This window comes from Plectropomus leopardus, chromosome 9, assembly GCF_008729295.1.
Source record: "Plectropomus leopardus isolate mb chromosome 9, YSFRI_Pleo_2.0, whole genome shotgun sequence".
Taxonomy (NCBI): Eukaryota; Metazoa; Chordata; class Actinopteri; order Perciformes; family Serranidae; genus Plectropomus; species Plectropomus leopardus.
The window spans coordinates 22,890,163-22,903,892 of NC_056471.1; the positions used below are offsets into that span (position 1 = coordinate 22,890,163).

General features: G+C 38.9%; 1 protein-coding gene across 1 annotated transcript in view; it reads right to left on the bottom strand.

The window, feature by feature from the left end:
- Positions 1–13: 13 nt before the first annotated feature.
- The window catches only part of ocrl (OCRL inositol polyphosphate-5-phosphatase), a 28,689-nt gene continuing 14,972 nt past the window's right edge, over positions 14–13,730 (bottom strand). The window contains exons 18-23 of the mRNA XM_042492798.1: positions 11,440–11,675; positions 7,029–7,148; positions 5,736–5,820; positions 4,937–5,064; positions 4,103–4,214; positions 14–3,092 (exon numbers count right to left, since the gene is read on the bottom strand). Of these exons, the coding sequence (XP_042348732.1) occupies positions 2,968–3,092; positions 4,103–4,214; positions 4,937–5,064; positions 5,736–5,820; positions 7,029–7,148; positions 11,440–11,675 (806 nt within the window). The 3' untranslated portion in view covers positions 14–2,967. The remainder of the gene's footprint in view (positions 3,093–4,102; positions 4,215–4,936; positions 5,065–5,735; positions 5,821–7,028; positions 7,149–11,439; positions 11,676–13,730) is intronic.

A 13,730-nucleotide genomic window follows, 5' to 3' on the forward strand; every position in this document is an offset into this window, starting at 1 on the left:
TGGGAAAACAAAACAGCTTTGTACATAGTTTTATTTCTGTTAAATAAATTAAAAGCACCAAAAATCTGAAAAGTTGAAAACAGGTGCGAGTGTTTCCTTGTGTACCTTTAAACAAACCTCAAGTTTATGAACAGATTGTGACAAAACTGAAGACAAGAAGCACAATGAATCCACAGATACATCAGCTGGTACAGTGGCAGAAAACACCTAAAATCAGACGTTATTGATTATACTGATTGCGTATTTGACATGATGAGGATAGTATTCCAAGAGACACGGAGAATGAATAAATAGCTCTTGAGCAGAGAAACGGCTCTGTAGCACTCAATAATATATTAATTTACTGAAAATATAACAAAAAATTGCTCTTAACTTGATGAAAATATAATAAAACCCAATAATGTAATAATTTGACCAATAATGTAGTTAAATGTCCTGAGTGATACTGTAATAATATTTTTATTGATAATCTTAAAACCTAACATGTTGGATCTTTTTTTTTGTTGTTGCTTTTAAAAACTGATGGTACAATAACTTTAGCAAATAATGTAAGAAATCAATAAAATAGCTCTTTTTTGTTTTGTTTATGTAAAGTGCGCCAGTGCACACAATTTCTAATGCTGTTAGTGTCACGTTAGCCCACTGAAAACAAAACCATTTCATGTTTTAGAAATGTAAACGCTACGCTTTATGTTTTTATATGATTTCTACAGCAGATGGCAAGTGATGTGTTGATATCAGGCAAAGATGCTATAAACTGAAATCTTTATTTGATCCCCCTGGTAGATAGGAGTTTACAAACAACTATAAACCTAATAAATTCCAGATAAAATGAATTCCCTTAATAGTTTGGGAGGGTAACAACAAGCAGAAAGTGGGTATAGGGAAGTTTGGTTGTACAGAAGAAAATCATTTATTTATTATTATTATTTACTATTTACTTTTGCTACTATTTACTATTAGCATTTACCATTTACTATTAAGTAGAGGTCTATTTTTGGCTACCTGTGGTTACACCAATACAGCTTTAATATGTGCTTTAGGTTGGGGTCAGATATGTGAGCAGCATTAGTTCTTTTGTAATGTTATTACATTATCAGTCACAATATTTTATTACATTATAAAGTTATTACATTACTGGGTTTTATTACATTTTCAATCGAGTTACGTGCAAATTTTATTGCATTTTCAGGCTTTATTACATTTTTAGGGAATTATTACATTATCGGGTGTTACATGCTTTCCCAAATCTGAACATCCTGGAACTGTTCTTTCAGATCAGTGCCACCTTTTGGCAAAGCTCGGCTTGATTGAGCCCAAAAGAGGAATTTAGTGTATTGATGGCAATAAGGCGAAAGAAACTACTTAAGAACTGAGGAACTTGAGCCCAACAGGCATTTCCGTAAGTGCCATGATTGTCAGTGTTACCACATTGTCTCCAAACAATAAATCCTCCCGCAAACATCAGCTTTTTCTGGCATCACTACATTACAGGAGCGAAGGGAAATTATTGTCATAAATGTGAGTATTTTGGTCGACTGGGAAAGCTAGTGCTGACATCTCTTGAGTAAAACTGTAAAAGAGGAAACAACTGCTCATTATACACAGCAGAGAAGTTCCTTATTTCAATAACTGTGACATGTTTTGCAACAGTGAGTACAGAAAAAAAGTCCTCAGTGGCACAAATGAGAAAGGTGCACAAAGACAAGCTGTATCCTGCAGAGTAATGAGCCACTAAATCCTGCACCCAGAAAGTGCTGCATCGCTTAAAAAAAGTACTGCTCGTCTGGATTTACCACGAGGAACGCAGCGGCTGTGTCTTGGCAACACACAGGCCTAAAACAATGAAAAAATAAGAGCTTTAAGATGCGGCAGAAGCGAGGAAAGAGACATGTAAACAAACACAGACATTAACAGTACCACCTTCATGACAAAAAGGAAACACCGTCACAGATTTGCAACACCGTACCGACACTCAAACACCCATGAAACAGGGAAACAATCACTATTTACACCAGTTAAGACATCGAGAACCACAGAGGGTGACTCTTCACTTGATTCCGGTTGACCAGGAAGTTAGTGTGTTAAAAGACTTGTTTTGTAACTCAAGAGGAACTGGCAAAACGAGATGTAAGGCTCACGGCTGGAGTCACATAAAAACAGCACACATTCATCACGACACAGAGTCTCTATAACAGGATGATAAAACAAGCGATGAATATTTTAAACCAAAGTGGAGCTGAAAATAAACCATACTGTAGTCAGAACCAGAATCAGTTCACATGGTGCAAACTTGGAAGAAAACATATAAATAACAATTAAAATACAATGAGTATGGTAGCAAATAGTTCTTTAAGATATCTATAATATTGTCCCCTCAGATAAAATGGATGATTGTCATGATTTATCTTAAACATTCTTAGTGATACTTTTCCCACAATTATCCCATTTCAAACTATTTAATGCTTTATACTTGTTTCAGTCTACATCTTAAAACTTCAGGAATTTCCTTTTCTTTAGTGTAATTGAGTCTTTTTCGCTTCGCATCTATGGATACATAGTGTTTTCACATTCATACCACTCACTGTTCAGGGGCTATTTTGGCATAAGCACCTACAACAAGAAGTGTCAGCTGAGGACGAGTCTGGAGCCACGGGGCCTTCAGGTCATCAGAAAGTGCGTAGGCATCAGTTCAAACCTCTCCAAAGTGCTCCCAAATCCAGCGAGCCGTCATACTGTGAATGAACTGAGGATATGACACTTGGTAAATTCATCACACTTCTACTGAACGTCTTCAATTCCTCTAACACGAGAGTTTGTGAAAGGTGGGGTGCAAACAGCTGCACTGGTCTCCAATAGATGACAAAATACCACACAGTGTCTCAGGTCCAGGTCCTCTGCCGGCAGTGAGCCAGGTTGGGAATCAACTCCGAACCTGGCTGATGTTGTAAGGTACCACTGATTCGGTTACTCCTCGTCTCCGGCCATGAGGAAACCAAGGATGAAGTCGATGGCTTTCTGCCGGTCGTGTGGCGTTTGCCTGGCCATCAGGTTGGGAGGCGGTCGGATAAGGAGGCTGGCAAAGAGTGTAGCTAAAATACGAGAGCAGCACAAAGAGTTTAAGAAAAAAAAAAACAGATATACTAACATAGCTCATTCTGCTCAAGTAAAAAAAAAAAAAAGAAATTTACTTACATTTTTTGTATAACCACCATTAAAAATTTCATGACAATAGCCGGGTTTACATTACAGATTTATGTTTTAGAAATGTTGATAAAACACAACTGTGAGATTACTGCGTTTCCACTGAATGATGCTATTGTTCCGAAAAGCATGGCGATGGATGTTCAAAACAATAGCAGGTTTATTTCTATTGCAGCCACCGCACCGGCCGTAACTATTTCCGATCGAAGTTGACGTGGGAGCGAGCCCCTTTACATGGGAGCAGTCACATATGAGGGATTTCTGGGAGATGATAGTCCTCGAATTCACAGAGGAATTGTGGATTCAAAACTTCGAATTCAAAAATTCAGTTTTACCCACAATGCATTCATCAGGTACAACACATCACTCCCACCTGCTTCCAGAGAACGACTCAGTGGTCTGCTGAAAAGACTGACTGAATAAAATATTATCACCTCTTTACCTGTGAACAATAGTATATTCAGGGATAAGGAAATATTTTAGAAGTTCTGGCTGTAGCTTCAATTTAAAACCGACTCCAAATTGTATTAAATTATTGCCTGAACGCAAGATTTTATGTTCAAGCCTATAAAAAATAATAATAGTGTTAACACTGTTTTGTCTTATGTTGTTTTGTCTCAGCGAAGGATGCCAGATGTCATAAATGCTATTTTAAGTATTGCAAAAGAGCAGCTTCTGCCGTCACGTTAACTTGTGGAAGTAACTGATGCTGTTTGTAGAAAATGAACAAATATGTAGAAAACCACACGTACAACAGGCCAGTTTACTCTACAGTGGTCTTATGTTTCTTCTAAGCTGATTAAGACTGAAACACTGGGGTAATAAACATTAATCTGGCTGTTATTCAATGAGTTATACATCAGAGAGAACATTAGGATTGGAGGTGTCTGTTTCATACCTATGAGGCTGGCTGTCAGATTGTTGTTGTGTGAGTGCTTGAGAAGTTCCTTCAGGAAGGCCATTAAGTAGCGAAACACGTTGCGATGAGCCCGGGGCAACTGGGAGATCAGCTGTCAAAAATAGACAAAGATTAGTCTTACACATTACTGCATACGACATAGAAAAACCCTGTGATGACGCTGAGCTAAAACACAACCTCTATGCACTCTTTTCTATACAGATGCATGAAAAAAAGCTTCAAACGTCCTCTAAGAAAAGAGAAAATATCTAACAAGTGTACATCATACAGACACACATCACATGATATGCTAATGCTGCCTTCTGTACAAAGTCGGAGGTCGAGATATTCCGACAGTGGAACGCCACTCAAAGCTGCCATTTTTGAGGTCGGGGTGCATGGATTTACCCCCGACCTCAAAAATGGCAGCATCCCTGGAGGCCATTGAGGCACACAAGGCGCATACTGTAAATGATAAGAAATAAACTAAAAGGCAGCATAAAATATATTTGCATGTGCTTCATCAAAATAACACTTTTATCAAATAGTAAAACCCGCTCTGCATGTAAATTTATGTCAATATATCAGTATTTAGTATTATAATTTTAGTATGTATTTATGATATTAATATTAAATATGAATGTATTATTAAAGTATAAGGAGGCGGCCCCGCTGATGGTGCAATAGTCCATGGAAAAGCCACAGAAACAACAGTTCGTTACTGTCTGTCGTGTTTTTCCGTTACGTTTGGTGTTGTGCACCTGGAACGCTTGGAAGTCGGAAATTTCGACCTCCGTCTTTGAATGGAACGCAGCAAAGGTGTAGTCACTGCACCTGTTTGCAGAGGCGGCTGTCATGAGCGCAGTCGAGGCACCGTTGGTAGAGTTCATAACAGACCACGGGCTCCGGTAAGGCCTCCAGGAAGATCAGCAGAGCCTCGGCTACAGAGTGATTACAACCAGCTACGTGAACAGTCAGGGAACAACAAGCAACTGTGGTGTCAGTGACAGACACACTGAGAGGAAAAAGAGGGTTTAACACTTTCTTAATGCCACTCCAAATGAAATTTAAGACCAATTTTACAAAAGCCAAAACTGAAAAGGAAAACACGTTAACATATTATTTTAACATTAAACGTTATTTTTGGCGCAATAATGCAAGAGGCATTTGGTAACACATTTAGTTGAGGTTTTACAACGCAACGTCAAAAAATGATTCACAAAAATCCTACTTCCCTTTTTTTTGTTTGTTTTTTTCATTCACTTTTAAACTTAACTTTGTGTACTCTGTACATTTAGCGACTAAAGTGATTTTGATTCTAAGCATTTTCAAGACTTTTAAAAGATTGATTTAAGACATTTCAATACTATCTAATTTTAATATTTAAATTAAGGTCTTATTTTCAGATTACTGTTATATATGCTTTCATTACCATGATAATAATGCCAATACATCCTTGTGACCAACACACAACAGGGACCATGAGATAACTGAGTTAGTCAGCGTGCAGGTATGTGTCCCTGCTGCTCTGTGTGTGTCTTCTATTTAATATGCTGTTTGGTATTTCAGTGATTGCAGGACTGGGTCTTAATGAAATCTGGTCTTATGGGACCGGCTTCATAAACAAGGATACAGATGGAGTCTGGGATGCTCGTGTCCAGACAGTCGATGATGCTCTGCAGCTCCTCTTGCAGGCCTGGTGTCTGGAACAAGTCCTCCTGGGAGACACAAAAAGACAAATACTGAACATTTAAAAAATGTTCCCATAAGAACCTCAGCGCCCAGTTACTATCACTATAGTTATTTATGGTGTTATGCACATACACGCACCCAGCCAACAAGGACTTTCAATTATAAGACACAAAAAGATATTGTTACAGAGCTGATATATTTGTCATACTTCAGCATAACTATTATATTTTTCCCAGCAACTCGAAATCGAACACAGATGCCTCAGGGGTGCACACACTAAAAGGTGAGCCAGAGGTCGCCCAAAAAGTTGAGGTTTTGAAGAAAAATGCGCTGATATTTTGTCTTTGTCTATCATGTTATAGTCTAAATGTGTTTGTTTACTTACAATTAAGTGAGACTGTGATTAGGCCATTCACAGACAGTGAACATTGATGATGTCGATCCATCCATTAAAGTCTGCTCATTCAGGTTTTTTTTTCTTCTTTTAAGTACTATTTTGCAGGGCTGTCCCGAGCGTGATTTTCTGGGCTCCGGAGCTTCGCCATTTATCAACAGCGAATAATCAGAGCTTCGGTCAGTGGGAGCGGGATGGTGAGGGAGAGACGGGATGCTGACGCCCAACAGTTTCAGCATTTCAGGTGGGAAAGCAATTGTGACACTTTATGGTTTGTTAAGTTAAAAAAAACCTCAGTTTTCAGTAAAACAATCTGTGTCCAGTGTTCGAAATTAGTCTGTTGTATCATTGTGCGTCTAAAATGGTTAGTGTTGTCATGGATAATATTGAAATCCGCCTGCTCTGTGCTGCAGGACAGAGCTCCACTCTCAGTCAATAAACCCATTAATATCCGTTCAATGATCATTACCGTCACTGTGTGTGAAAGGCACAACCGCAGGATCACGAACACTGAAATGGCATTCACCCTCTCAAAAAAAAGAAAGAATATCCGAATGCCTAAACTGAAAACCGAATACCTACCCAATCAACGAAAAGCCGAATATTTGGGTCCAGCTTTACTAATTTGTCAGTGTTTCTCACCACCTGATATACAACACTGTTTTTTCCAAGCATTTGTGTGTATTACTCCTTCGAACTCTCCAGTAACTAATGTAACTCTGCCTTGAAAGTTACAGATGCTGACACAAGGAACTACTTTCTTCAGTAGTATCACTATCACTTCTCAAAGATAAATATTGTTTGTTGTAGCCAGTATTTTATCAGTTGCAGCGTTCTCACCTGATCACAGGACTTGGTGAAGAGATGGTTGACAAGAATCCAAACTTCTTTGGGGATCTTCAGAGGTTTGTCCTCGGTACTCGCACCATCCACCATCAGGAAGCTCACCTTTGACTTTTCCTGAGGAGAGATAACAGTCAGTCACCATGTTTTACACGTGTGACAAATTTTAGCTGAGTCACTACACTATTTCCTGTTTCCTGGAATAAAATAACAAAATCAGGGTTTCTACAGCTTTAGGAAAGTTAGATGTGAGACTTTTTGATGACCTCCAAAAATGCAATTTAAGACCAATTTTACAATACCCCAAACTGACGAAAAATAAGACATGAACTGACATAAACTACTTGGGTTATGGACAATTTTGCACAAATGTTTACTTCAACATAATTAATAACTTTTTTGGGTCAAGTTAAAAAGTTTGACAATCCACTATAAATGCTGAAAATATTTAAAACTTTTTTTTTTAGAGTGGAACATGTGAAAAACAATGAACATATGTTATCATATTAGTATCCATCCCTTGGATAAACTTGTTCATTTCCTTTTGTTTGGATGCTGTAACTGTATATGAATGTTGTTGGTTTCTCTATCTAGATGCATAATGTTAAATTCCGTAAATTATTTCTAAAAAAGGAAAATATATCACCTTTTTTAAGATTTTATGACACAACATTGGAAAAATGGTTCTTAATATCCTACTTCCAATGTTCGAGTTCAAGACTTTTAAAAGATTGGTTTAAGACATTTTAATACCGATTTAGGCCTTATTTATAGATAAATTACTTCAATTCCTTTCAAGACATTTTAAGGATCAGCAGGAAACCTGAAAATTCTCCCATTTGTGCAATAAAAATCAAATTATCATAATTAATGACATTAACACAACACTGTGTCTCTTATAGACTTGTAGAGTGACTGCACGAGACATCTGATCAATCGGTGCTGGAGTCGGAGCAGCAGCGTTGGGTTAGGATTATCTCAGGGGTTTTGTATACTTGAATGAAGGAGAGCCATTTTAAAAAGGGGCTGAATATCACATCCTTTCTGTCTCTGCAAATGGATTCCCAAGACTCAAGAGAGAAATCCAAAAATAACCACAGCTAGTGAGGCTGCACAGAGGAAACTGGAGTGGGCCTTTAATGGGGCACGGTGCTCACAAGCAGCACTAATGGGATAGTCTGTAAAATGTTTTAACACCAAAAGCTTCTACTGTGATTCTTCAGGGTATTTACAGTGTGCTGAATCTTCCAGAGGGGATTCAAGATCAAGACAGCTTTAATATTAACTGTATGAACAGCTACATTTTTAAAAAATAGAGCCTAATTCATATTCTAAGTGGATATCCGTTTACATGTGGAGCTACTCAGTTTCACTGACCAGTAACAAGTTATTAAATGGAAGAGGAGACTTGTCGTTTGGCTTCATAGCAGAGCTGAACAGACGCTAATACTTCTTCTCATTAGCTTTAATCATGTGAATGAAGGAGCTGTGCAGTCGGGGTTGATCTGCTGTGAAATGGGATTTAGTGTGTTTGCGTGTGTTTAAGTTTCATCGGACTGGTGTACCCTGTCCTCAATGGGCCAGGGGAGATTTAATGGGTGACTGATCCACACACAGATTATCACTAAGCTGGTCTGTGATTGCCTGTGGGTTAACAATTGTTGCCCTTGTCAGCTTTCTGAAATGCAGAGAGAGTATAAACTGATTCAATTTTCTGATTAGCAAGTGAAGCCACTTTCTAATCAACCAATGTGCACAAAATTGTTGCTGAAAATGAAAATGCAAGTTAAAGGAAAAGTCCAACATTTTAGGAAGTATGCTTTGTTACTTCACGAGAGTTAGATGAAAGGTTTGATACACCTCGTGTCTGACGGTTTTTGCCTTAATTTGTCATTCTGAAATGAATGTTAATGGCTACAGAATAATGACACCATCAGTTTTTAGATTTCACTGTCCAATTCTGTCTGCCTCCAAGTTTGATCTCCCGGGAAAATGAAGCCCCGATTTACACAAAGGAAGTGCGACAACTATTGCACAACTACAACAAGAAGAGGATGGTGCTTTCCCACCCCCCATAGCTGTCAGTAGCTATCCCCAGTTAACAAGCAGTATCTATCCACGTTCTTTGCCGTTACTATCTGCAGTGGTGGAAATGGCAGACGGTGGAACTGCCAAACTGTAGAAAAAGAGAAAAACAGAGATTGATCTGGTTGTCTTTGCGACAGCGGCACCATCAATGACACCACGTGGAAACTCCTAGTATGAAACTAGAGCTAGGAGAAGATCAGCTTAGTTTAGGATAGAGCTTGGAAGCATGTGGGAACAGCTAGCCGGGCTCTCCCCAAACATCAAACATACCTAACAACACTTACAAAACTGCATATTTATTGTTTAGAGCATTTTCTTGGATCTGTTACTTAAACAGGACTCCCTGAACAAGCACCGGGAGCAACAGGCCCCCACAGACACTGTGTTGTTTTAACACTCACTCAGCAGCTTTTTGCACTGTATTTCTTAGCCCAGGGCTAAGATTATCACTATGCTGACTTAGCGCCTTTTGGCACACACATCATTAACCAAAGGTTAACTTTAGCCCGGGGCTACACGATTCACACTGCACTGCTGTTCTTGAATGACATGTGACTACCCTTCAAAAGCATGCTGCAAAGTTAAAATGTCACCATTAAGGCTTTATGTGAAAGCAGTGCTGAAACATCAAAAAGAGAGATAAGAGCGGAGAAAGAAAAGACTGCAAAAAAGGCATCAATCATTTTACTTTTAAGTCTTTTCCAGGCATATTGTGTTTAAAGTTAGCTAGCTTGCTTGGTAGCTCCAGTTTCGGTTGGTAGAGGTTACCATTGTTACTATGGCAAACAGAGAGCATGTGCGTACTGATGATGTGATGAAGAAGTTGTGTGATTGGAAAACAAAAATGCGATGCCATCAGCTGCCATTAGCTGTATTTCATACTCAACTTTAAGCCGTGTTTAGTCGATTTTTAGGGGATAATATTGCAAACTGTGGCTAACTTTGCTCTGTAGCAGGTCAACAAGCACAAGACTAAAGTTGGGGTTTGCCCACTTTGAAAGTGACAGTGTGAAAGCTTTATTAGCCCCGGGCAAACTGCTACATAAGCCTGGGGCTAAGTGCCGTGTGAAAAGGGATTTAGAGGTATTGTAGGCCAGCAGTTTCCCTCTGCTTGCAGCCTTTATGCTAAGCTCAGCTAATTGCCTCCCAGCTCTAGCTTGATACATAACGTACAGACCTGAGATTGGTATCAAACTACTCATCCAATTCTCAGAAATACAACGAGTAAGAATATTTTCCAAAATGTGAAACTATTCCTTTACTTAATAACAGTTAATGGTTGAACGAGTAATTTGTCGAATAATTTTATACATGAGAAGAATTAGAAATCTATTTCTACCAAAGTATGTGATTCTTTAAGGTTTAAGTTACACATTAACAGGATGCAGTCCACTTTCAGGTATTTGTTGACATGAAGTCCTCACAACTAATTTTAATTACACTTGTACTAGTTTCTCTTTACGACAGGCGCCATTGAAGAAGGTGAATAAAGTGTAATAAAGCTGGTCATGTAACTGAGGTGTTATTGACCCTGATTTGCCTGATAGCTGATCAGTATGAGTGTTAATATTTTACCTTTTCCATGAAGCTGTCCTCTCCCTGAGCAAGAAGTCAGCCCACAACCACAGTGAAGAGTTGGAAAGGAATGATCAAGGCAGTTAAAGGCGATGAATGGAAACAAAAGGAGAAAGAACAAAGTAGATAGAAGAGGTACGCATCAACACTGAATCAGAAAAGCAGATAGATTATTGATTGTTCTTGCACAAATCATTGATCAAATACACCAGGCCAGGAGGAAAGTGAAATGGTTTAGAGAGAAAATAAAAAGAGTACCGACTGATACTAATACTATATTTCAAAGAAAATCTAATTATGTCAAAATAGCATTATGGAAACAGAGAGTTGAGCGTGAGAAGAACAGAGGAGTCTATTTATATAACGCACTAATATGGATCTAACCTGAGTCAGTTTTCCCTGTTCTTTAGGAGCTCCCTTCCTATGTTTCTGCCACTTCCTCGTTCCCTTGGCCCCTTTTGGCCAGAAATATACAGGTTGAGACATTTTTTGCACTCCAAATATAGTTCTGTGTGACTGAGTTTACCCTGAGGGGGTGAACAAGCTCTCACGCGTCCTCGCTAAGGATTCAGGTGTTGAAAAGCTACAGAGTGAAGAGCAGCAAACGATTACAATCTGAGCTGGACTGCTCTGTGTAAAGGACGGTCAGTGTTTCACAATCAGAACTAATCTGAGGAAAACATGTCTGTGTGTTCACTAATCCTGTCACTTTAAACTGATCTAACTGGATTTCCTTTTCCCTCACCAGGTCAATCAGTTTGGTGATGGGGATCTCTCTGATGGGCTTCTTCATGCGGCACAGGGTCTCCAGAGAGGTGCCGAAGCAGCTGGGCAGGTAGTTGCCAGAGATGGTGATGAAGTAGTCCTTGCCGCGGTCCAGATGGAGCACCAGAATATCCTCTATGGCGTCTTCTCCGGAGTTCAGTAGCGTAACAGAGTCTTTACTGACGTAGACCTCCAGATAGATTTCCAGGGTCTCATCTGTGCAGGAAGATAACAAAGAGCTTTAATGCAACAATTACAAAAGGATAGGATGGAAAGATGTAAACATATCAAGTATAAAGTAATACATTAAGGATTTATCAAAATGTGTTGCTATGGAAAAACTGTCAAATATTGCAGAAGGAAAGGTGGCAGTTTTTTAAAATATCTCAGGGAGATTCATGGACTTTTTGAAACAAAATGTTAATAGACCAATAAAACCAAAAAAGGGAGAGAGATTTCTGTAAGTTGTATTTACTGTAACATCTGTTTTTCACTTCTGTTTTATTTTTTGTTGTTTTTATAACTGTTTTTTTTTTTTTTGACCTTCTTTTTCATTTACTGCCAAGACTGTTTTATTTAAATGTAATATCTGTTATAATTGAAAAACCCCAGTAGAAAATATTGTAAAAAAATTACAAAAGGGTGAATGACATGGTACTCCATTAAAGTCAAATGACAGTATTACAGTGGCAAAATTTCGAACATGTAATTATACCAAGTTGCCTCTAAGGGGTACAGCTAAGGCTTTGACAGGATGGATTTTTTGTTACTGCGGTGAAAAAGCAAAGTATCCTCCAGTTTGCCTCCTATATCATGTTTTTTTCTTGATATGTGTGAGTATTTACAGTGCATTTTTCAATCAACACTGATGCACATGATTGCAAGAGTAGCATGGCTCAATAGGGCAGCGTGTAGTGTGTGTGTATATTGTGAAGCAATAGTGAGAAAGTGACGGTGACTACACTCGGGGCAGACAGCTTTTGGCAGTTGGAGCAGAGAAAAAGGCGAGCAGCAGTGAAGTTGTCTGGTTGCAGTAAGTGCACAGTGTAGGTTACCGTTTTGAATTAACACTGCAGCTCCTAAATATAAAGAAGTTCCTGTGTCTTGCTTACCAGCTGCTCGGCAAAAGTGATGTGAGAGTCCGGGGCTACAAACGGGAGCAGAGTGTGCTGCTCTCTGGCTCTGTTCAGAGAGCAGCACACTCAGCTCTGCCTGTGTTGCAAAATTTAGACAAATAGATATTGATTCACTGCCCTTTTTTATTGGGCATCCACCTCACTCTGTGCACTGTGAGAAATAATAGAAGAACAGAAACTTAAAGCCCAGATAAACGCTTCAGGTCAGACACAGCCAAAACACATCCTGCACAGAGCAGAAAGCTGCATAGATTAAAAGGAGAACACATCTATAGCGTGTGATGTGTGAAGTGAAAAACACATCTGATACACCTGTGGTCTTGACATGGGCAATTTTTTTTTCCCCCAGATGCCCTTGAACACAGGCTGTCAATGGTGATAATTTAACATTAATTACTGTGTTTATTATATTTCATATCACACGCCATATGCACACCTCATCTTAAAAAAATGAAAACAAAATTAAACGAGAGCAACACTGCCTGCCTGCCTTCTGTGGCGCCCGTTTTAACAGGTTAGAGCAGCCACACTGCCCGCAGGTGTGACGCTGCTCTGGTGTAGCTTGGCTGCTGATCTGCTGCAGAACATGTAGAGATTCAGTGTCGCCTATTTTTTTTCACAAAACGCATGCAGTTTTTAGCAAAAATTGACAGTGAAAATGATCCTCTGAAAATTTACAGACACCATACCACCCTTCACTACAGTTTAAATCTCTTTATCTGTCACAGACATAAAAAATATATAAATATTTATTTATAACACTTATGGCTTTCCTTTCAAAATAATAGTCTTCTGACGTTTCTATGGACAGAATCTCTAATTGTTGACCCACGGCTTTTTATTGTGAAATACTTGCACATCTTGCACAGCTTTAAATTGCAATGACTGAGTACTGAGCAGTAGGCTGCTACTGTCTGTGTGAACACCGCAGCAGTTCAGCGATGTAGCCCTCACACAGGAAGTGTGACCCAAGTGTAAAGAGCTCAACCCTACGTTAGATATCACATGAGCGGAGTATTAAGGTCACGCGGTTATTAACACAGCCCCAGATACAACAAAATGTATAATCTTCCCTTTTAAATTTCATTACCAATAATTAAAATATTACATGGTCAGAGATGTAAAATTCGAGCTG